At 40.2% G+C, this 25,529-nt stretch overlaps 1 protein-coding gene across 2 annotated transcripts in view; it reads right to left on the reverse strand.

The window, feature by feature from the left end:
* Positions 1 to 5,236: 5,236 nt before the first annotated feature.
* Positions 5,237 to 25,529, reverse strand: part of LOC124552467 (protein timeless homolog) — a 480,403-nt gene continuing 460,110 nt past the window's right edge. Inside the window, exons 25-29 of one of the 2 annotated variants that reach the window (XR_006967921.1) lie at positions 25,099 to 25,292; positions 21,316 to 21,427; positions 14,605 to 14,830; positions 6,742 to 7,446; positions 5,237 to 6,697 (exon numbers count right to left, since the gene is read on the reverse strand). Coding sequence is in view for 1 of the 2 variants with exons in the window: in XM_047126741.1 (XP_046982697.1) it covers positions 6,810 to 7,446; positions 14,605 to 14,830; positions 21,316 to 21,427; positions 25,099 to 25,292 (1,169 nt within the window). In the remaining variant the exon portion in view is untranslated. Of the gene's footprint in view, positions 7,447 to 14,604; positions 14,831 to 21,315; positions 21,428 to 25,098; positions 25,293 to 25,529 lie in introns of both variants that reach the window. The other variant, XM_047126741.1, reaches the window with a different exon arrangement.

The following is a 25,529-nucleotide window of genomic DNA, read 5'->3' on the forward strand; positions in this document are numbered from 1 at the left end:
AATTCACCCAAGAAAAAAAAGTTCAAAACCACACCTTGTGCTGGAAAAGTTATGGCTACGGTGTTTTTCGATTCCGAAGGACTCTTGCTTGTGGACATCATTCTAAGTGGAACCACCATAAATTCTGATGCATGTGTGACGACACTGAAGATACTTCAAGCTCGTGATATGAAACTTCCTGGCAAATTAAAACTGTGTGCCCGACCGAGACTCGAACTCGGGACCTTTGCCTTTTGCGGGCAAGTGCTCTACCATCTGAGCTACCGAAGTACGACTCACACCCGGTCCTCACAGCCTTACTTCTGCCAGTATCTCGTCTCCTGCCTTCCAAACTTTACAGAAGCTCTCCTGCGAAATCTCATTCTGGAAACTTCAAGCTCGACTGAGTCGCGTTTGACCACATCGGCAAAAGCAAGATGTTTTGCTGTTGCATGGCAATGCACGGCCACATGTCAGTCAAAAAGCCACGGAAGCGATCACAAAACTCGGATGGACAACACTGAAACACCTGCCTTACAGTCATGACCTGGCTCCATGTGACTATCATCTCTTTGGGAAACTGAAAGACTCTCTTCGTGGAACAAGGTTTGAAGATGATGACTCCCTTGTGCATGCTGCCAAACAGTGGCTCCAACAGGATGTTTCAGAATTTTACTGTGCAGGTATACAGACGCTGATTCCAAGATGGCAGTTGAGAGGGATGGAAATTATGTGGAGAAATGAAAATATTGTTCCTAAAGGACGTATCTGCACACTGTAAAACTTTCAAACATGTAGACTAAAAGACGGATTTAAAAAAAATAGTGTGCATTTCTTTTGGAGTGACCCTCGTATAAATATCGAAGATTCTCTCAATATTACACGTCCAGATTTGTGATCATGAATAGGGAGGCCTAAAAATGGCATATTTTAATGTTCTGGGGAAAAAATACTAAACCAGTGATGTATCACACTTTTGGCTGAGATGCTGCAGTGTACATGAAGGTGTCAAAGTTGAGGATACAAGGTGACGTGGGCAAAGTTTCTAGTTGGTGTGATGAATGGCAGCTGGCTCTAAATGCAGAAATCTGTAGGTTAATGCAGATGAGTAGGAAAAATAATCTTATAATGTTCAGATAAAGCATTAGTAGTGTCCCGCTTGACACAATCATGTCGTTTAAACATCTGGGCATAACACTGTAAAGCGATGTAAAAAGCATGTGAGGATTGTGGCAGGGAATGGTGAATGGTTGATGCCGGATTATTGGGAGAATTTTGGGAAAGTGTAGTTCATCTGCAAAGGAGACCACAAATAGGACACTAATGAGACCAATTTGTTGAGTGCTGCTCGAGTCTTTGCTGCACGAGATCGAATTACAGGAAGACATCAATGGAATGCAGGCTGCTAGATTTGTTACCGCTAGTTTCATGCAGCATGCAAATATCACAGAGATACTTCAGGAACTCAAATGGGAATTCCTGGAGGAATGAGGCATACTTTTGGAGGAACACTATTGAGAAAATTTAGAGGACCGGCATTTGAAGCTGACTGCAGAACAGTTCTACTGCTGCCAATATACACTGCGTGTAAAGACCAAGACGATACGATATGAGAAATTAGGGCTCATACAGAGGCAAACATACAATCATTTCTCCATTACTCTATTTGTAAGTAGAACAGGAAAGGAAATGACTAGTAGGGTATCCTCCACGACACACTGTACAGTGGACTGCAGAGTAGGGATGTAGATGCAAATGTAGATATCGGATTACAGGGCTGCAGCTTTTAGTGTTGTATAGGTGATTTCAAGTCCATACAAACTTTAACTTTTGAGGGTCCTGGTGATCTTATTTCAGAACAAAATGTGTGACAAACTTTCATTTCAGTAAACTTCCTCTGTATATACATTAACAAGTCTCTCATAATATACTTGAATATTGAAATACTGCCGTAAGTTAGGTTTGACAAAAATTCAAAAGTTTTTTGTACATGAACCTTCAATTTAACAAGGGATATGAATCATGGCAAAGCTAGATGTAAATGGCATATTAATAGCCATACAGAATTCTGACACCATCAGTGGATACAAAACCTTGGACCTTTGGATTGTTAGCCTGACACCCCCTTGTGCAGCCACTGTGATGCTTTCACTTTGGAATAACATTACTGAGTTTAAGTGCAAATACATTGGGAAATTTATCTTACAGAATACTTACACTCAAAAGTCAAATCAAAAACACCTGCAGTTGCTACATTTACAATTTTATTTTATTTTTGCTCCATCTTCCAGACCGCTGACTAACGTGTAGGAAGAATCCCACAAAATAGGTGCCAGTATACTGTCACTGGAATATGTATTCTTTTTAACAACACGATCAGTTAGTTCGTCAACTACAGACTGCGTACTGTTTGGTTTAACAGCCAGCAGTTGATATATGAAATTGATCGCCTTGTTTAAAAGAAGCCTATAGATGCCAGTGATTGTATGCTGTCCCATATTTCGATAGTACAAGAGCTGGGATTCTTCCAACAAGTCAGTTAGGTAGTCTGAAGATGGTGTGGTATAACACTGAAACTGGTAACAAACATAAAATAAAATTGTAAATATACATGGCTGAAGGTGTTTTAGATTTAACATTTCATAATGAACAGCAGAGGTCCCAGAATCATCTTTTATAAAGGTAATGATACAGAGATTTGGCTACATTTGGGTGGCCCTATGATCAATTTATTTCCCATCTACATCTACATGACTACTCTGCAATTCACATTTAAGTGCTTGGCAGAGGGTTCGTCGAACCACAATCATACTATCTCTCTACCATTCCACTCCCGAACAGCGCACGGGAAAAACGAACACCTAAACCTTTCTGTTCGAGCTCTGATTTCTATTATTTTATTTTGATGATCATTCCTACCTACGTAGGTTGGGTTCAACAAAATATTTTCGCATTCGGAAGAGAAAGTTGGTGACTGAAATTTCGTAAATAGATCTTGCCGCGACGAAAGAGTATTTGTTGTAATGACTTCCATCCCAATTCGCGTATCATATCTGCCACACTCTCGCCCCTACTACGTGATAATACAAAACGAGCTGCCCTTTCTTGCACCTTTTCGATGTCCTCCGTCAATCCCACCTGGTAAGGATCTCACACCACGCAGCAATATTCTAACACAGGACGAACAAGTGTAGTGTAAGCTGTCTCTTTAGTGGACTTGTTGCATCTTCTAAGTGTCCTGCCAATGAAATGCAACCTTTGGCTCGCCTTCCCCACAATATTATCAATGTGGTCTTTCCAACTGAAGTTGTTCGTAATTTTAACACCCAGGTACTTAGTTGAATTGACAGCCTTGACAATTGTACTATTTATCGAGTAATCGAATTCCAACGGATTTCTTTTGGAACTCATGTGGATCACCTCACACTTTTCGTTATTTGGCGTCAACTGCCACCTGCCACAACATACAGCAATCTTTTCTAAATCGCTTTGCAACTAATACTGGTCTTCGGGTGACCTTACTAGACGGTAAATTACAGCATCATCTGTGAACAACCTAAGAGAACTGCTCAGATTGTCACCCAGGTCATTTATATAGATCAGGAACAGCAGAGGTCCCAGGACGCTTCCCTGGGGAACACCTGATATCACTTCAGTTTTACTCGATGATTTGCCGTCTATTACTACGAACTGCGACCTTCCTGACAGGAAATCACGAATCCAGTCGCACATCTGAGACGATACCCCATAGGCCCGCAGCTTGATTAGACGTCGCTTGTGAGGAACGGTGTCAAAAGCTTTCCGGAAATCTAGAAATACGGAATCAACTTGAGATCCCCTGTCGATAGCGGCCATTACTTCGTGTGAATAAAGAGCTAGCTGCGTTGCACAAGAGTGATGTTTTCTGAAACCATGCTGATTACGTATCAATAGATCGTTCCCTTTGAGGTGATTCATAATGTTTGAATACAGTATATGCTCCAAAACCCTACTGCAAACCGACGTCAATGATATAGGTCTGTAGTTAGATGGATTACTCCTACTACCCTTCTTAAACACTGGTGCGACCTGCGCAATTTTCCAATCTGTAGGTACAGATCTATCGGTGAGCGAGCGGTTGTATATGATTGCTAAGTAAAGAGCTATTGTATCAGCGTAATCTGAAAGGAACCTAATCGGTAAACAATCTGGACCTGAAGACTTGCCCGTATCAAGCGATTTGAGTTGCTTCGCAACCCCTAAGGTATCTACTTCTAAGAAACTCATGCTAGCAGCTGTTCGTGTTTCAAATTCTGGAATATTCCATTCGTCTTCCCTGGTGAAGGAATTTCGGAAAACTGCATTCAATAACTCTGCTTTAGCGGCACAGTCGTCGGTAACAGTACCATCGGCATTGCGCAGCGAAGGTATTGACTGCGTCTTGCCGCTTGTGTACTTTATATACGATCAGAATTTCTTTGGATTTTCTACCAAATTTCGAGACAATGTTTCGTTGTGGAACCTATCAAAGGCATCTCGCATTGAAGTCCATGCCAAATTTCGCGCGTCTGTAAATTTTAGCCAATCTTCGCGATTTCGCGTTCTTCTGAACTTCGCATGCTTTTTCCGTTGCCTCTGCAACAGAGTTCGGACCTGTTTTGTTTACCACAGGGGATCAGTTCCATCTCTTACCAATTTATGAAATATGAATCTCTCAATTGCTGTTGCTACTACATCTTTGAATTTGAGCCACATCTCGTCTACATTGGCATAGTCAGTTCGGAAGGAATGGAGATTGTCTCTTAGGAAGGCTTCTAGTGACACTTTATCCACTTTTTTAAATAAAATTATTTTGCGTTTGTTTCTGGTGGATTTGGAAGAACCGGTATTGAGCCTAGCTACAACGACCTCAATTTCATCTTTGACTCACTCTGCCACAAAAATTGTCTGTGAAATTGAGTTTCATACTTGCACGTCCACACGTACACCCAGATGTATATTATGAGCCTATACACAGTACATTCAGTGTGATCCTGCAAGGTGGACAAAGATTTCAGGAATAGAAAAGCTGATAATCAGCATAATTTGAAACTTGTAGTGGTATAAATGCAAACAGAATAGCAAATGTCAATATAAATCCTACATTATCATTGCAACATACAGTGCAACAACCGGCAGCTATCAGCGAATTTGTTGTTCTGAGAAATATAAGAAAAATGATTGTTCCAGTAATTTGAAAAGGTTTTATTTCCTAATGTGCATTTTAATATTCATCACAAAGTGTACCTTTATTTGCAATTTAAAAACTGAGTATAACAAACATGAATTAAAAGTACAGTATAAAACTAAAACACATTTAAAATTAATAACTAAATAGTACCAAGCAATGGCCAGTAATTAAGACAGTATTAACATTTCCTGGCTTTGTGTTGTACATGAAAAATCACCGAATACCAACATTGTCATCATCAATGCTTAAGATAATATAACTATATATAAATCTAAAACATGTTTCCATTGCTTCATTCCACCACAAAAATTTTGTCTTGGAGTCAAGTACAAGGGCAGAACCAGCACATATATGCAAGAAGTATTATGTCAGCATTTCATATAACATATACCCAAAGAAAATTTTTATTTTTTTATACTGTCTGTATCCAGAGCTAAGAGGGTTAAAAGCAAAGCATACAGAAAATGTTTACATATAAAATTTTACAAAAACACAAGGAAAAACATGACAGGAACCTGAAATACTGTAAAGAATTTGTGTTACGACTGACATAAAAATCTACAGAACATCTATTGTATGATGGTCGAAGGTAAAAACTGAGGTAAATAAACAGGAAATGTAAGGATAGTTAACCAAAAACTAATACTGATAATGATTTTCGTCATTTGAAAAAGACGCTGTTATTAATTATTGAGAGGATAGACTGCTACTCACCATATAGAGATGTTGAGTGGCACAACAAAAAGACAGCTAAACATGTGAGCTTTTTGGCCAAAAGGCCTAATTCTAAAGCAAACAACACACACATTCACGCAAGCACAACTCGCACACACCTGGTCACTGTCTCTGGCCACTGAGGTTAGACTCAGTGTGGTCATGCAAGGTAGATGTAGATTTCCAGATCGACAAAGCTGATGATCAGCATAATTAGAAACTTGCAGTGGTGTAAGTGAAAACTGAATAGCAAATATCAATATGAATCCTAAACTATCATTGCAATCTTACAACTTGAAGTGATCAAGTGGCCATAGACAGCGGTCACGCGTGTGTGAGTTGTGCTTGGGTGATTGTATACGTGTTCTACTTTAGGAGGTCTTTTGGCTAAAAGCTCACACATGTAACACTATTTTTGTTGTGCCTGTCTGCAACTCATCATCTCCTTTATATGGTGTGTAGCAATCTATCCTTTTCAAAATACCATCATTATTCAATCCTGGATTTACCACTGTTTGATTTACACAGTTATTTCATTTTTTTAAATGAAACACAGACAACATGAGGAAATTAAAAATTACAGGCAATAGTGATGACATCTGTGAAGTGACATCTTATTATAAGACAGATTTTTATAGAAAAATTTAAAACTATTAAAGGTGCATCTTGCTGAATAGCTGAACACATCATTTGTTACTATGACAAGGCAGCATGAGTATTGCTTTCCTTGGTTCATCAGAATATATAAATACTACTTGCAGCAAATGATAGAAATTTTTAAATACAAAGAAGTTAATGAGCTACAATTACATATCTGACAAGATATGATCAAAATTCACATTGGATGCAGTCATAATTCTTGTTAAGTATCAGTCACAATGCACTGTTCAAATATCTGCAAGTTTGATCAGTCATCATCATCATCAATTATGACAGCCCGTCGAACCTTCTTCACTTGCCTACCTTCTTCATCAGAGTCCGTATGTGCTGTCCTCTTAGCAGTTTCAGAGGTAGCATTCTCACCTCCACCCCTTGGCAAATCACTGTCCGAATCAGAATCTAGAAACCCATTCTGCTTTGTACCACTTTCAAGAGATTTTGCTGCAGTAGATTCTTCACCAGGTACCATCAAAGCGGAAAGAGGTGTAGCTTCTTCTGTCTCCGAATCTGAGGATACTCTGATCCTGCGTTTCCTGTGCCTCACATCTTGCTTCGACGATTGGCTGCCAGTTTCATACGCATCGTGCTGTTCTGGCTCCCTGCTCGATCCCGATCCCATTGGAGGGACACTGGCAGCGGTGTCGGAACCTGAAGACAGTCGCGATCTTTTACCCTGGCGACGTTTGGTGCTTCCTGAGGCTTCCTTGTTGTTCTCCCTGTCTCTTGTAATGTCTCCAGACTCTTCTCTTCCTGACAGTAATGCTGAAGCACTGTCAGAAAAATTGCTTAACGGGACATCAGAATCAGAGTCTGAATCTGATTCTATGCGGATTCTAGTCTTCTTCCCACCAGCACGCGATGAAGGAATTTCTTTTCCACTCGGCCTGTAGAAAGAATATGGCTTTATAAAATCTGTATTATAGAATTATGTACTGGAGTCTTATGATATAATCATTATTTATTATTTACCAATGATTACAATTGCCTCAAAGCTTTAAACAAGCACCTAGAAAAGTTTTCCTTCAACAGGAGTTTTCTTTCTCTGGTGCAGTAACGAAGTTTCAGATCAAATTAAAATTTTGCACACAGGAACCTATTTTAATGGTAACTACTCCAAAACTAGAAAACCTTTATGACCCATTTCATGTATAACATCTGATAGCTTTAATATAGTTCTGTAAAATACCTTATTGCTTCTTTATACTTAGCTGCCTTTTTTTTTCTTTCTGTCTCAGGTTACAAAATACTAACCTCCTTAATGCATGGCATTTTATATTGCCAACATAGTGCCTAATGTCTGTATTGGCAGACACTGATTATTCCTCCTGTGCTCCTTAAATCCAGACACGTCTAATAATCCTCTTTATGAAGAATAAATTGCTTCAGTCATTCGTTCACATCACTCACATCCTGAAGGAAAGTCTTTAGGTACATGAAAAGAGTCAAGTTGTGCTGGGTGATTGTAACTAAACTCACAGGCAGTGCGGGCTCTATACGTTGCAGGACACTGAAACACTGCAGCTATGTATTAATCGGTATGCTTGTAGAGTACGATGCAAAAATAATAGTTCCTCTGTCTGCCATCAGATGCAAATATGGTGCAGTAAGCAGTCAGAATACGAAATGTCTCCTGTTTCGACGTCAGTATGCTGTTTCTCTTTTGGTGACGCGTGTTGATTTCTTTTGTGAAGTGCCTGTTGGTGTAAAGGATTAAGAAGAGTTAAGGTTTTCTACACTAAACACAAAGGCTATTGAGAAGAAAGATCGTGCACTCGTGTTGAAGTTATTTTAAAAGAACGGCAGCAGCAGTGCTGCACTGCGAGAATATTGCAGGCAGAAACAGCTGCAAAGAGGCTACAGAATATGATCAAGAAATTTGAAGGCAGATGGTGCAGCAGGGAGAGTGAGGAGGCCCATCATCATTGCAGTTACTGATGAAATTGCTGTAGCTGTAGCCAACTGTGCAGCATACACCTCAAATTCTGCAGCCATTGCTCGAGCTGTGTCACAGAAACTGTCACTCCCGTGGTCAACCAGTTCAAAAGATTTTGCGCCACATTTCATATTGGTATCCCTATGAGACTCAGAATGTGTACAAAATTAAGCCAATATAGGCTAAAATGCCCTTCATTTTTTGGTACACACTGAAATGTATCACGTGTGGCCGGGAATATTCTTGGGAAGGACGAGGCCCATTTTACTCTGCACGGTGCCACGAATGCACAAAACTGTTGCATGTGGGGTTCTATTCTGCCACAAGTTGTACAGGAATATTCACTGTACTCAGGTTATTTTACTGTGTGGTGTGGTCTCAGAAGATCCATCATTCTCAGTCCATTTTTGTTTGAGGAGATGACACCTCGCAGGCCTCTTGGGTGTACAGTGACAGCTTCACGTTATAAAGACCTTTTTGTGCAACACGACTCCATCTTGCAAGTATGCAACTGTGTCCATCCTTATCTTCGTGCACGATGAGGCGACATCACATGCCACTTGCCAAGTGAAAGATTTGCTTTGAGAATCCTTTGGTAGTGAGCACATCAGCTCTAGGCAATTTCAAGATTTGTGTCTTTCCAGAAGTCTGATCTAAATTCAGGTAATTTCTGGCCTTGGGTACAACTGAAAGATTGTGTCTCTCAGGGATGTGTTTGAATTCATCCTGATCTGAAGGGTAGCATACAATGACATACCGTACGCTGCGAGCAACTACCGAGAGTGCTGTGTTACACGTCACTGAGTTGGGAGGCCACACAGAACACACGTATTTGTGGCCATATTCTAATTAATGTGCAAGAACCAGTGTTCCATGTGTTTCATCATTCCTTCTCTTTTCCTACACTCACACTACATTCTGACAGCTTAAAGTGCCATATTTTCATCTAGTGACAGAAAGTGGAGCTATTATTTTTCTCAGCAAACTCTGCGAGCACATGAATTAATTAACAGAGCACACAGATTAATTAACATACCTACCATATTTCAGCATTCTGTGATAAAAAAAAAAAAAGCCTGCACTGCAGCACTCAGAAGACTGTCAGTTTAGTTACAGCCACCCAGCAGAAGAAACTGCTCCTGGAAACTTTTGTAAAGTATGCTAAACTGTGACTAGTGCTAATCTACCCATACTGATAATTATGGCACTTACTTCTAGAGTACTTTATATGGACATATTACAAGAACAGCAGCTACCGTGAGCTGGGGAAACATTTGTCCTTTGCAGGTAACATTGGCCCACAGTAAGAAACAGGTCCCAGGCTATGCAGCTCAAATACAACAAATACCCCTTTTTTGTCTTAAATGATAGGTAGCAACACTAGGAATGTTGGTTGTGACCTGTCTCTATAGTTCAAGAATCTGGCTTACAGCAGCACTTGTTATGTGACAGATCTGTTAGTTGAGGAAGAATAATGGTATTCAACTTTCATCTATTCATATGTTATGGAAGTCATTTTAATGTAGGTAAGGAGTTGTTCTTACATTACATTATATTAATACTTGTTCCATAGATCATGAATACAACATTCCATAATGATGTGAAATGTGTCAGAATGCTTATATGCTACTGAAATGAAGGAGATCTAGATGGTACTAAGTCCTTTATTGTGCTGATGCTATTCAGGCAAAGCTTATTATCAGAGTACCAGGGCGGGGGGGGGGGGGGGGGGGGGGGGGGGGGGGGGGGGGGGGGGGGGAGAGAAAAAGACAGTGACATAGCATTTCAACTGGTTGAAAACAAGTAAAGCAACAAAACAAAAGGAAATACATGCCACATAATGATGTCCATACAAAACTGACAAACAACATTTGTTATCGAATATAGCACGTGACGTAAATTGGCAAAACCAAAACATGAAGTGAGACTGGTTCACTACAGAGCCATAATGCAAGCACAGAGTACATAATCTGAGCACCCTATACATAGTGTGATGCGTTGTAAGTTTCAGAAATAAAAACAATTTGTATGTTTTGTCATTTTTCATTAAAATTATGGAAATGTCAACAGGTAAAAAGAGCCACATGGAACTTCCTAGTTTCTCTTGAAACAGATATGCCACAGCTGTCACGGAAATCTTATGATACTCCCTCTAGAGGACCTCATGACTGACTATAGATTTGAAGGCTGCAATCTAAATATTATGAAATTTGGTACAAGTTAGCTTCAGACTTTGTGCATTTGAACTCTACATTCTTATGGGAACAGAATATCACCCGCATAGCAGAACTATGAGCCTCAGCGGCTGTCAGTTGACAGTGTTTGAGAGCAGTCTTGTGCTGTCACTTATACTTTTACACTGTTATGTGTGGATTTCATATTCTGCAATTTTTATAATTTCCATTAAGTGGGATCAGTCATCAATGCTAATATTTGGTGAAATAAACAACTGATTATATATTTCATCTACAGCATTGCAGTGTTCTTTTTTCTTTTTTTAAAATATGTTTGACACATATGTTGCACTTTGATGCCTACGTTGCTCGCATCTCTTCCTGCTCCCCCTCTGTGCCAACCTCTTGTCCCCGTCTCTATGTCCACCTGTTCTTCCCACTTCTATTCAGCCATCTCCTACTTTTCTCACTGCCTCTCTCCCCATCTCATACCCCTCTCTTCTTGTCCATTACTTCACCTCCTCACTTTGACTTATCTTCCTCCCCCTTCACTCTCCCTGTATCCTTCCTCCCCCTTCACTCTCCCTTTATCCTCCCACCCCCTTCACTCTCCCTTTATCCTCCCTCTCCCTTTATCCTCCTTCCCCCCCCCCCCCCCCCCCGGTCCATGTTCTCCTAGCTCCTCTCTCCCTGCCCACATCTGTCTTTCCATGTCCTCCTGCCCACTCTCCTATCCGAGGGTTTCCCAAACTGTGTTCCTGGAGTTCTGTGATAAATGAATAAGTGCTCCACAAAAAACTATTAATAATGTGGCAATTTTTTTTAAACATTTTGACACTATTAATTACTGCTTAAAATGATGTGATTTTTATTATTAATTATGATTTAAAATTCACATAATCGCCAAATAAAAAAGATCTTTGATTCTCAAAGTGTTCCATCAGAGGAAAGTAAGGGGACCCTTGCCTAAGCCATATCCTCCTGCCCCGATTTCCCTATCCATATCCTCCTTCCCCCATGCTCCCATCTTCCTATCCATATCCTTCTGCCTTTATCTCCCTATTCATATCCTCCTACCCCATTCTCCCTATCCATATCCTCCTGCTCCCATCTTCCTATCCATATCCTGCTGCCTCCATTTTTCTATCCATATCCCCCTACCCACTTCCTCCTGCCCCCAGCCCTATACTCACTTACTCTAGCATTTCAGTCCCCTCCTGCCCCCTCTCGCTGTCCATCCCCTCCTGTATCCATCTCAAACTTACCCTAGTCATGGCCACCCATATGTCTAACCTCTGCAAAACAGATCAATACAGCTTGCTGATACCACTACTGTGTTGCACAGCAGTCTATACATGCCAGGGGCCAAAAATACAGGGTAGACTCATATTTGCAGATTAAACTACTACTGCTGACATCAGTTTTTTAAGTTGTTTAGTACAGTATTCAGGAGAAGTCTCATATTTATGGGGGTCGTTTTATATTTAGAGATGAAGCTTTGTCTAATGACATCTCATGCATATTTATTTTGACTATGGAAAATCCAGGATGAAATGTAACAACATTATGAGAAGGCAAATTGCTGCTCTCCATATAGCAGACATGCTGAGTCACAGATAGGCACAACAAAAAGATTTTCACATTTAAGGCTTTCAGCCAATGGCCTTTGTTAACTATAGACACATACACGCATACTAACGCAATCGCAGTTTCAGTTGCCTGAGACTGCAGTCATGTGTGACTAGTGTTTGCCCGCTCGCTTGTGTGTGTGTGTGTGTGTGTGTGTGTGTGTGTGTGTGTGTGTGTGTGCACGCGCGCGTGCATGCGAATGCATGCACACGTGCGTATGTGTGTCTGTAGTTGACAAAGGCCTTTGGCTGAAAGCTTTAAATGTAAAAATCTTTTTGTTGTGCCTATCACCTATCTGTGACTCCGCATCTCCGCTATATGGTGAGTAGCATATTTATTTTGAGGGGACTGGAAGGGTAGGTCCCAGCAAACGATACTCGCGTCCCAACAGGCTGAGATTTCCTGATATGCAAAATTGCTCGATACAGTATTGATGTTTGAACAACAGCATGACACTGACTCACGCAGCACTAGTGCAGGAGATGTGCGAGAAACTGTGAAATAACCACTACAACAGCTAATTGATCTGATTAAAATTTGACAGTTATGTGAAACAAAGGAGGAATTCTACCATCTTACAAACTTTTGTTATATTTGAACAGGTTTGCAATAAATGTTCTTGTACATGTATGGATACCATATATAAACATTAATGCCGCATTTACATAAAGATGACATTCAAAAACAGAAATGTTGTCGTCAAAAAACATTAGTTGATTCTGAACACAGACCATTCTTTTATTTAGTTACGAGAGACTGCAATGATTTACTATGGAGATGGAAAATGAGAAATTTGGTCACAAATATCAGGTAAAAACATTACCAGCTTTTAATCAGCTTTAGAACATGACAGTGACATTCAGTTGAAACAAAAAGGAAAATTAATTCAGAATGAAATGTCTAACACAGGAAACAGATCATATTAAACTGACTGTAATTATTATTGTGAGAGTAAATTACAGCAGCAAGACCAGTCGTCGATACAGTACCAAGAGACATCACAAGATCATGGGAGGAGCAAAAGTTCAAGAATGGGACTGAATCGTAATTGTGATCTTTTGTTTATTGCATTAGTTGGTGTTGTTACATATGACCTGCACACTAGAAGATATCGCAGTCTGTTTTTCACAGTCACTCAAGATCAGCACAATGGAAAGGTTGGAAAGGAAACAGTGGCACCAGCTCGGGTGAGAGCTAGGATGACTGCGGGGCGCTGAGTAATGAGGGAGCAGCAAATTTTGTCATGTTTCCAACCATGGAAATCTATACCATGTAGTTTGGCTTTTTTGTGAACATGTATCATGTTTAAACTGCAGTTTGCCTTAATGCTTTTGTAGTCGGAATCGAACTGACTTTAAAGTTGAACAAATACTCAACAATAGCATGCATTTCTGCAGAAGATGGTAGAAGTCTATATAGGGGCCAGTGGTGTACTTATGTGCTGCCACATTGTTAACACTCACCGTGAAGTATCATGGGAATGCAAGAGAGTGTGTCGCTTGGTTCTACACAGCAAATGAGAGAGCTCAGGCAGACAATATGTTTGGAAGCAAGAAACATTGTAACATTCTCATATCAGTACAGAAACGAAGACCAATGTGTAATCAGGAAAAACAGTTGTGTTTAAGGTCTCAGCATTACAACAACCTAAGAAATAGCAGCATATTTGGGAGAAACAGCCAAATATTTGTGACAATGAAGATATAAATTTCTGAGCTCTGCTATCAGGATGATGACGACTAAAAATAATAATATCACAGACTACAGGGTTAGATAGCAAACAAGATAGAAAAGAAATGGTCCAAAATTAATGTAAACCACTTATTTTTGTTTATTTTATTTATCTTACTATTATCAAAATGTACACAATCAATAAATGCCATAAGTTTGGAATAGGTATAATGCTAACGTTTTGGCACCTCTTTACCTCAATGAAACAGTTCATAATTTTGGTTAGTTAGAAAATGTAAAAAATAATTTTTTTCTCAAGGTGCCTCTTACAAAGTGTGTGTGTGTGTGTGTGTGTGTGTGTGTGTGTGTGTGTGTGTGTGTCATTTTATACTAAGGTAAATATGGTATACATCATGGCTTCACGCTACATGTCCTCACAACAGCCTGACAGGTCTATACACCCCACCCCAAAACACAAAATAACAAGGTCAAATAAAATTTGTGTCAGGGGTGTAAACTAGCAGCCTTCATTCAATAAATTTGTGGCTGTGGTGCCCACCAATGAGAAAGATGTCATGTTCTTCAGATCTCTGTGGTAAATGAGAACGAGCACAAGACAGGAACGACGGCGTTACCTTAGCCCCTTCTCTGCCAGTGCAGCCTCCCTCGCTGCTTTCCGCATGTTCTGGCTCCAGGGAGTCATGTAGTTATTGACAAGTGGGGGTGCTACTTCCTCGCCTGCAGACTCGTCGCCGGAGCCCTGAAGGACATTCTGTGCCAGCCACGCCCCCACATCTTCCTGGCTGTCGACCTCCACCCCATCCTCCCTGCTATTTCCTGGTACGGCACTTTCTTCATTCGCTAAAAGTGACAGAAAACAATAGAATACAAATACTTTTTTAAGACAACAGAAAATATAAGCAACGGTCAGCTTGAATAAGGCTTTTTAAAAATAATAAGTAAGAAAAACAGTAAAAACTTAAAAATCTAATTTAATAATGTAATAAGCATACTGGAAAGAGGGCATTTCATTTCAATTGGTACAACAGAAAAGATAGAAAAATAGGAATACAGATTTGGTAATTACTCATAAAAGTGATGGCAATGCCATTTCAACATTGCAAGGACCTGTTGCTATCATTTCATTACCAATTTTCCTCCTCTTTCTTGCACGTCTTACTAGACACAGGCTTCTGGATAACTCTGGTATGGCCTTTTTTAACTAGATGGCACTATAGACATGCAACATTACTATTTGTTATTGTAGAAACAATGGCCAAGTAGATGTTTTTATTTGAGATTCAGACAGTTTATAAGCCACTGACCACATGTGGCGCAATGGGCTTTATATTTAGGGGATGGTACAATATCAATCACTATATTAACTATTGTTCACATTGCATGTACAGATAACTTACCCTATATTAACCAGAATTGTAACATAATCCTAAAACTCAATTTCTACACTACTAGTATCCAATAATTTTCTTGAACTGTAGACTGGATTGTTTTTTAACTAGTTATACAACTTGCTCTTAAAATCACTGAAAGGTATATTGACTGCAGAATGTGGCAACTTATAAAAAAATTCGAACTGCTCACTCTGTAGAGTTGCCTGTTTATGTTAGCTTATGTTTGGGAATGTCAACACACTTTTTGTTTTCCGTATCATGACAATATATGTTCTCTCTGGTGTCAAACTCTGGTATATTGTTTTTAGCTCTGGTATATTGCTTTTAGCTCTGGTGTATTGTTTTTATAATATATCAATGTTGGATAGATATGAATATTTATCATTGTCATTATTTTGGCATTAGTAAATGAAGGATGGCAATGTTCCCTTGGACCAACCTTAAACATTATTGATAGCATCTTTTTCTAAATCGGCAGTACATCACCGACATGACACAAGTGATGCCATAACAACAGCCTGTAAGATATGCGAGACTGAAAAATTCGAAGTAAACTGTCGTACGATGTTTGTTTCTCACTAGATCACATAATTTCCATATGAGAAAGCATCCCCCTGATATCTCTCTGCAGACATGATTAATATGGGGTTACTAGCTTAGTTTGGGATCAATATGTATACCAAGCAGTTTTACAGATTTTGCTTCTGTGTCTTTAGTCAGTCTCAGGTACGGGTGTTCAGTTTTTTCTGGAGCATTTAAAGAAGCTGTTGTGACAAATTAAAATTCAAAGTGAATGTTCTTTGTTGGATGCTTTATTTTTAAATGATTTTGATGAAGTCCTGACTAGAAGTCTCAAATGCTCCCTTAAACTTTTGATAGTCATTCATCTTCAGTAAATACTGTTTACAGTTGGTTTACAGAAATTCGTCTTAGTAGTGTTTCCTTCAGTGTTGAAAGCACAATACGGTTGTCTGTAAAATTACTGATAGTGAGCACAATACTACTGACGAGGATTTGCATATGGTTGTGAAATGGGGGCATCCTTAGGCGTATTGAACATACCAGTACATCAAAGACATTTCCTGATACATTCTGCACTGTTTGACCAATGCCAAAAAACAGACTCGTAGCAGCTGCTGTAAGAAATTGCTCAAAAACTTTAATTGAAGATATCCAAATTCTGTATACACCATACTAACCGAAGACAAAAATCAGATTTATTCATATGAGCCAGAAATAAGCAGCAATCAACTGTTTGGGTATCCCAAGATGAACTTGAACCAACAAAAGTGTTTTACAAAAAAATTTGCAAAGCAATGGACATTTCCCATCCACTGAGGAACAGTTAATACTGAATGGCTATAAGTTATTGATAAATAAGGAAAAACAATAGGAAATGTTACATCATTCTTCTACATCTACGTCTACATACATACTCCGCAATCCACCATACGGTGCGTGGCGGAGGGCACCTCGTACCACAACTAGTATCATCTCTCCCTCTTCCACTCCAAAACAGGACGAGGGAAAAATGACTGCCTATATGCCTGTACGAGCCCTAATCTCTCTTATCTTTGTGGTCTTTCCGCGAAATGTAAGTTGGCGGCAGTAAAATTGTACTGCAGTCAGCCTCAAATGCTGGTTCTCTAAATTTCCTCAGTAGCAATTCACAAAAAGAACGCCTCCTCTCCTCTAGAGACTCCCACCCAAGTTCCTGAACCATTTCCGTAACACTTGTGTGATGATCAAACCTACCAGTAACAAATCTAGCAGCCCACCTCTGAATTGCTTCTATGCCCTCCCTCAATCTGACCTGACAGGGATCCCAAACGCTCGAGCAGTACTCAAGAACAGGTCGCACCAGTGTTCTATAAGTGGTCTCCTTTACAGATGAACCACATCTTCCCAAAATTCTACCAATGAACCGAAGACAACCATCCACCTTCCCCGCAACTGCCATTACATGCTTGTCCCACTTCATCTCGTTCTGCAATGTTATGCCCAAATATTTAATCGACGTGACTGTCAAGCATTACACTACTAATGGAGTATTCAAACATTACAGGATTCTTTTTCCTATTCATCTGCATTAATTTACATTTATCTATATTTAGAGTTAGCTGCCATTCTTTACACCAATCACAAATCCTGTCCAAGTCATCTTGTATCCTTCATCATGGTAACGCGAGCTGTCTCACTGCACATCAAAGAAATGATTGATTCATGGAGAAAAACATCAGATCAACATCACGCTGCCCATATTTTCCTGATTTATCACCTAATGTCGCCTTTTCCTACATATACTTCCGTACTTCACAAACTACCTTATGGTGTGTGGCGGAGGTTACTCTGTGTACCACTTCAGTCCTTCCACTGCCTATTCCACCTGCCAGTTGTCTGCTAGCCATCCATACAAGGAGCAAATGAGACTGAATGTGAAGTGCAAGTAATCTAAATCGCCAACTGGTTGCAGCCTGGCTGGCAACGAAGTTCCACACACTGTGCAACTCTGAAATGACAAACCACCATTAAAAGTGTGCAAGCATGGAGGAGAGGGAGTACTACTTGTTGCACTTGAGCTTTGTTTGTTTTCGGTGAAACAACACAAAATAATTCCTTCACTTTAATTTGTTGATGATTGCTTCTACTTTGAAAACCAAGACGTCATGAGATTTATACACAAGTGGAGAAATAGAGGGGGGGGGGGGGGGCAAGGGGGGAAGGTGGTTTGTGCTCCTTAAATAAGTTGTACATGAAAACCATTGTGTTTGTAAATAATGGACATCTGTGGTCCCCCTCGCCCCCTTCTCACCTATTTCACTGTTCTTTTGCACAAAACTATGTAATTGTTCGAACAACAAAAGTGCTGTGAGACACCCAGAAGAAGAGTGCCAGTATGGTTTACATTTTTATGTACGTTTGCCTGCAATGACGTACCAGAAACTTTTCTCTCTTCGCACCATGCTCTCTCTGACAAATTCCTCCTGCAGTAGTCTGGAAGCTTTCAGCAGTATAAAACAGAATGTAATTCCACTTCCTGCACAAAGTTAATGTTCACAGTCTGCCCATTCATTTTCAAACTAAACCGATACTGACTTGTGTTCGAGGACCATATGCAACTCAGATCACTTGGCAATGCAGACGCCGAGTCGCTGGCAACTGGTTGGCAATGCATTGCAAATGACTTACTGATGAGTCACTATACAGCTGCTCTATATGTGGAGCCCTGTTCAGCTACACAGGAATTGATGTGCAATCGACCAGTTACCAAACCGCGTTGGGAATGGGTCACATTTGAGTCGCCTCATGTACAGAAGTCCTTAGAAAATCAATTGTTGATAAGCTTCAGGGTGATATTGCATCTGTCTAATCTTGCATTTATGGTCTCTTCATGAGACATGCATATTGTTGACTTTCCTAGGAATGTACACTTCCAGAATTTTAACAGCAAACCATTTCATGATGCACAATGCCTCTCTTGTAGAGTCTGTCACTGTAATGCTGTCTCTCTAATGCTTTTGTGCTTACTAAATGAACATTTGAATGAAATGTGCTGCTCTTTTAAGGATATTATCCATTTATTCAATTGATACTATCCAGCACACATCCCAGACTGGTGAGCAATACTCAAGCATTGGTCAAATGAACTGCCACCTTTGTGTATGGACTACACTTCCTGAGGGTGCTTCCAATGAATCTGTCTGGTATTTGACTCTTCAGGAGTTAGTTTCATGTGCTCTTTACAATTTAAAATGCTCAGTCTACACACTCCCGAACATTCGACTGAAGTGATCACTTCCAGTGACTGTTCAAAGTCGTGTAATTACACAACTATGGGTGTTTCTGCCCATTTATCTGCAATCTGTTGCATTACATTTTTGTACGTAGAGGATCAACTGTCAGCGACTAATGCCAAACAAAAATGTGAGGACAGTGAGTGGCATCACTTCAGGAAGATACTGAATCCTTCCAACACCATGTTTTTGAGGTTTTTGAGGTTCTAACATCAGAGTTAGAAAAAAGTCAGAATTAATATAAATTTTAAAGGCAAATAATAAAATAATTTGTACCAAAAAATGCTTGTGTCTCACTGTTTTTATGAAAAAAATGTAAAAGAAGGCTCTCGTGCACATACCCTTTATTTCTTACAACTAAACCTTTTCCTCCATTTTGCCAAATAAAGGAATATCTGGCTTTATAACCTAGCAATCGTATTACGTATAGCTTGTGTCTGCAATGAAATACCACAGTACTCTAGACACTATGTACTGACAAGAGGTAGTGGCAATTGTTTTGATTTAAATACATAAATTATTAATAAATCTAAAAACAAAGATTTTGAGACTTACCAAACAAAAGCGCTGGCAGGTCGACAGACACACAAACAAACGCAAACGTACACACAAAATTCAAGCTTTCGCAACAAACAGTTGCTTCATCAGGAAAGAGGGAAGGAGAGGGAAAGACGAAAGGATGTGGGTTTTAAGGGAGAGGGTAAGGAGTCATTCCAATCCCGGGAGCGGAAAGACTTACCTCAGGGGGAAAAAAGGACAGGTATACACTTGCACACACACACATATCCATCTGCACATACACAGACACAAGAAGACATTTGTAAAGGCAAAGAGTTTGGGCAGAGATGTCAGTCGAGACGCAAGTAAAGAGGCAAAGATGTTGTTGAAAGACAGGTGAGGTATGAGTGGCGGCAACTTGAAATTAGCGGAGGTTGAGGCCTGGCAGATAACGAGAAGAGAGGATATACTGAAGGGCAAGTTCCCATCTCCAGAGTTCTGACAGGTTGGTGTTAGTGGGAAGTATCCAGATAACCCGGACGGTGTAACACTGTGCCAAGATGTGCTGGCCGTGCACCAAGGCATGTTTAGCCACAGGGTGATCCTCATTACCAACAAACACTGTCTGCCTGTGTCCATTCATGCGAATGGACATTTTGTTGCTGGTCATTCCCACATAGAAAGCTTCACAGTGTAGGCAGGTCAGTTGGTAAATCACGTGGGTGCTTTCACACGTGGCTCTGCCTTTGATCGTGTACACCTTCCGGGTTACAGGACTGGAGTAGGTGGTGGTGGGAGGGTGCATGGGACAGGTTTTACACCGGGGGCGGTTGCAAGGGTAGGAGCCAGAGGGTAGGGAAGGTGGTTTGGGGATTTCATAGGGATGAACTAAGAGGTTACGAAGGTTAGGTGGACAGCGGAAAGACACTCTTGGTGGAGTGGGGAGGATTTCATGAAGGATGGATCTCATTTCAGGGCAGGATTTGAGGAAGTCGTATCCCTGCTGGAGAGCCACATTCAGAGTCTGATCCAGTCCCGGAAAGTATCCTGTCACAAGTGGGGCACTTTTGGGGTTCTTCTGTGGGAGGTTCTGGGTTTGAAGGGATGAGGAAATGGCTCTGGTTATTTGCTGCTGTACCAGGTCGGGAGGGTAATTGCGGGATGCGAAAGCTGTTTTCAGGTTGTTGGTGTAATGGTTTAGGGATTCCGGACTGGAGCAGATTCATTTGCGATTAATAAAATTAAAATAAAAAATATAACTGAAATCAAGTGAATATTGAACGGCGAAGCAACAGCTTACCATAACTTGTTCACAGCCTTGAAGGTTATTCTTGATTAGATCTATGGAACATGAATGACTGCGTGAATCGAACCACCCTAACCCAGGCTAAATATAGATGAAAACATCCTAATCCAGGCTAAATATGAATGAAATTGCCCTAACCAGGCTATTGTCAGGAAGATGCCGGAAACCAGCTCTTTCGTAGTTTGAATCCAGTGTCTTGCAGCTGCTCCACCTTGTGAGATTGTATGGTAGTCCCCACAATGTGGCTCATTGCAATGTTCGGCAGTATGTACACAGCTTACACACATTCTCTTAACACAGCTTACACACATTCTCTTATGTAAAGGCATACCTTACCTTGGCTTTCACCCTCTGGAGGTAGTCGCCCCTCAACTGCCATGTTTATCACTGCTATTCTCGACCTCAACTCAGCGCTGCTAAGTTCTCCTGGAATGCGCCAGTAAACTTCCTGCGAGTTTTAAAAAAAATGAGCATTAGTTCAAGGGAAGGTGAAGACAGTTACACTTAAAAGAGTTTTGTTTCTCATCAGCTTCAAAGTCACTAGATGCACAGTGACAGCTTGAATGGAGGAGGTCCATTGTACATATGTTCTAAGCATTTGTCTTAAAACAATTAAAGAAGCCACAATAAACCTAAATTAAGATGGGTATGAAGAGATTCAACCACACTCCTAAATATGAGTACACCTCCTTAACCGCTACGTCACCTCAGAATAGTTTTATACGTATCATCTCCCAACTGGCACATACAAATAACAACCTGAATGTTTGAAGCTTTGGATAATTTAAAGACAGCACAGTTTCAAGTAATATACAAGTATTACTTTCTATTTACCTCGTATGGGTTTATCGACAAAATTTTGGGTGTTGCTCAGGAATATTTTCTGAGTACTTTGGTGTAAGGGACCCACGGTCTCTGGTGGTTTGTTACAGAGTAATAATGCAATTGTGATTTATACGGTTTGTTACCCCAGTGACCTTTGTTTCTGTGAAAATACCTTCCCAACAGTGAAAAAGCCTGTAAAGTGCAATCCCCAAAATACAGTTTCTGGTATGCATCTATGAAGAGATGTAAAAGTACTGTGAAGTTGCCATTGCTGCAGAACAGTTCAGTATTGGGGTGATGCTTATCACTAAACCAGCTGGTTTTTAGTTACACTGGGTCTTTTAATCTCCAGTTTAACGTGACTTAAAACCATTTAAAATAACCGGCTTCTGAAATAATCAATTTTTGTTCTTTTTTTTAATTGCTATTATTTTCAGCTATAAATGAAGACTTTGTACAAAGACTGAAAAATTATGACGAACATGAAGGAGTAAGAGATCTCAATTGATTCAAGGTTGAAGCTGTGGCAGAAATTAAGCAGCAATGGTGCCACTGTGCAATACAACTAATGTCTGAGGACAACAATGAGAAACTGCCATACAGGAAAAGCAGGTGCAAGTTTGTACACTGCATGTACATGTGTACCATCTAATAGGCCATTCCACACAGCAGCAGGTAATTACTGACTCCACAATGTTGTACTGATTCTGATATGTGTTTGATGCTACTTTCTAACTTTACATGTTGTTATTAAAACAGTACCGACTGCTTTTGCCAATTCCTATAAAATTTTTATGAATAAACATTACTCATTTGGTAAGGGTGATATTTTTAGATGTCTGTTCAAGACTGTGATAGACTTTTGACGAGAAATTCTGAGTGCTTGAGAGCGGAGTCTGGTTCACCAGATCGGACTCTGAATAACAGACACTCTTCTATGACTGACATTTTAAGGTTTTTTAGGGTGTAACTACTACTTGTCAAGGACAGTGCTTTTGTTCATGTCACTTTATGGTAAGTGCAAAAATTGTTCACCCACCTAAAAATTAAGGTGCAAGAAGGAAGCACTTCACACATACAGAGGTTAAAGTGAAGACGAAAGGTACACCGAGTGGCCACAGCAGACTCGCCATTTTGAATAAATTCCTCCACAGCAAAACGTGATGCTCGGTGCTCCAGTTACACATTGAAAATAAGCCTATCTGCTTGCTTCTGTGGGCAACAAGAGGAGGGCGTGATGAACTCGAGTGACCCCAATGCTAAAAGCAGTATCTGTTACAAAAACGTCAATTTCCTGTTCAACATCCTGTACATTAATCTATACACGCAGACCAACACTTATCCATAATCTTCCTCTTCCCCTGGTATACCTTCACCACTTGGCTCCATTTGGACTGTGTCACATGCTTGGGTAACGATTGACCATTGTTAATGGACTGACCATACACCACGGCCATAGCCAGAAATGCAATGGATTCAGGTCTGGTGAACTGGGAGGCCACGCTACCAGAGCTTCCGACCAATCCAGCACCCATGATATGTTGCTGTGAGATATTGTTGCATGAGCTGTAGAAAATAGACTGATGCATTGTTGTCTACAAACCACAGTTGTTATCTTTCTGCAAACATAAGGTTCTCCGACAGTGCTTGTAATTCATCACACAGAAATTGGTGATACTCAGCACCTGTTAATCTGTTTGATAAAGTGTATGGCCATATGAGTTAGTCACTGACAATCCCCGCCCATACATGGATACTGAAATGATCCTTATGCCTCACCTCCACGACTGCTAGAGGATTTGCATCAGCCCAGATGTGTATCTTGTGGTAATTTACTATGGCATCTCTTGTGAATCCTACTTCATATGCAAATAAAATGCCAGCTGTGAACAGAAGATATTCAACAATCTGTTATCACAAGTAAAATGGTCCATATCTCAGTAGGTATTTGTTTCCAGACATATAATTATAGGGAATTCTCTTCCAGTTTCTACCAATACTACCTCCTGTAGGAATATGTGCCTCCTTTTTAACATTATGTTGTATTTATTTTAATGTACACACACTTACATATAAATGTTAACGAGATGATGAGATGCTTGGGAGGCAGGGAAAGGTGGGGGGACAGTGAATTTTATACACTGAAACAATTAGTAAGTTTCTTTTGTGCAAGACTTGTATGTCATTTATGTGCAGCACAATCATATAAGCATCTTCCCAGGAATAGTTTGGCCAAATCTGATTCCGTGTGGCATTCCAAATAACGCATTATTTTGTTGCCTCTGTATGTGTTGTAATGTCTTCAGATTCAGCGCCTACTCTGTCAGCTTGTCCAACATCACTATAAACAAATTCTGCAGATGGAGAAACAGCAATAACTTCATCATCAGAAACTGGATTTTATTAGCATCAGTGTCATTACATAATTAACACCTGCATCTGGGCAATCTGGATTCTTTCCAAACACTTCAGTTCCAAATAGAGAAACAGTGCCTTTTTAAAACTATTTTCATTTATTTGTCCAATGCAGTGCATCAAAGGTTTTCCCCATGTTCATTAACACCTTCTTCCTCTATGATGCCATTTTATTTTCGCAACAAATTCGGTCAATACAGTAATACCATATATAGCTCAATGTGAACTTGATAACCGCATCTTGCCAGGATCTGTGTACCACGATTGGCTGAACTTAAACTTAATGCATCTCATCATCAATTGTTACTGCTATTCCTGCCTCCCCCCCTCCTTCCCTCCCTCTGACCGAGATATTTGGATTGATGAAGTTCTATTGTATAAGTTTTCTGATGTATCTGCTCAGATGAGTTTGTATGCTCTTTGTAGCATCATATTGTTATGTGTAATTGCGTAGGCTTCCGCGGCCAAAGTCAGTTGACCTAAAAGTTTTCTGGGTATGGTAGCATGTCATAATGTATGAAACTACTGCTGCTGGAGAAAAACTAACTTTTCAGCCACGGTTGCAGCGCCTTCTTCTTAGACCCAGAAGAAGGTGCTGCAACTGTGGCCGAACGTTGGTTTTTCACCAGCAGCAGTAGTTTTATACATTATGACGCGGTACCATACCCAGAAAACTTTTATGTTGATATCGTAATGTATTCATCAATTTCTTCCCCACTGATTCCATACATTCCAGCAAGTTAAATTGAATTCAAATTCAGTTTCTGATGTATTAGATGAGGTAGTTGGCCAGTATTAATACCAGCCAACTACTAAGTAATTTGAAACTATAAATGCACAATTCTGTAATTTTAAGTGTGGCATGTACAGCCTACTGACCTGCCCTTCCACTGGAGGATTGAGGGCGAGTGCCGACAGCAGCTTCAGGAACGTTGGGTCGTCGACAGCAACGATCTCTGCCTCGTTGATCGGCAGCAGGGGAACCGGAAGTGCATCACCCGAAGCTGTCGACTCCCTGTCTACTGCTTCCTCTTCGAGGCTCGATGATATCCACTTCAGAGCCTCTGACATACCTGTGAATGATGGGATTGTGAAAAACAAGTAATTGGAAATCTGTGGTACCCTGAAACTAGTATATACACATGTAGCATCAACTTTCATTCACAACCAAAACACTCATATTCTGGGGTAACTCTTGTTTAGAGCACTTTTAGAATACAAAAAGGAGCTATTAGAACCCGGACTGTGAAGAGCAGCAGAAATTGATGCAAGACTTTGTTTTAAAAATTAAACATAACAACACTGCTGGA

This window comes from Schistocerca americana, chromosome 10 (genome assembly GCF_021461395.2).
Source record: "Schistocerca americana isolate TAMUIC-IGC-003095 chromosome 10, iqSchAmer2.1, whole genome shotgun sequence".
Lineage (NCBI taxonomy): Eukaryota > Metazoa > Arthropoda > Insecta > Orthoptera > Acrididae > Schistocerca > Schistocerca americana.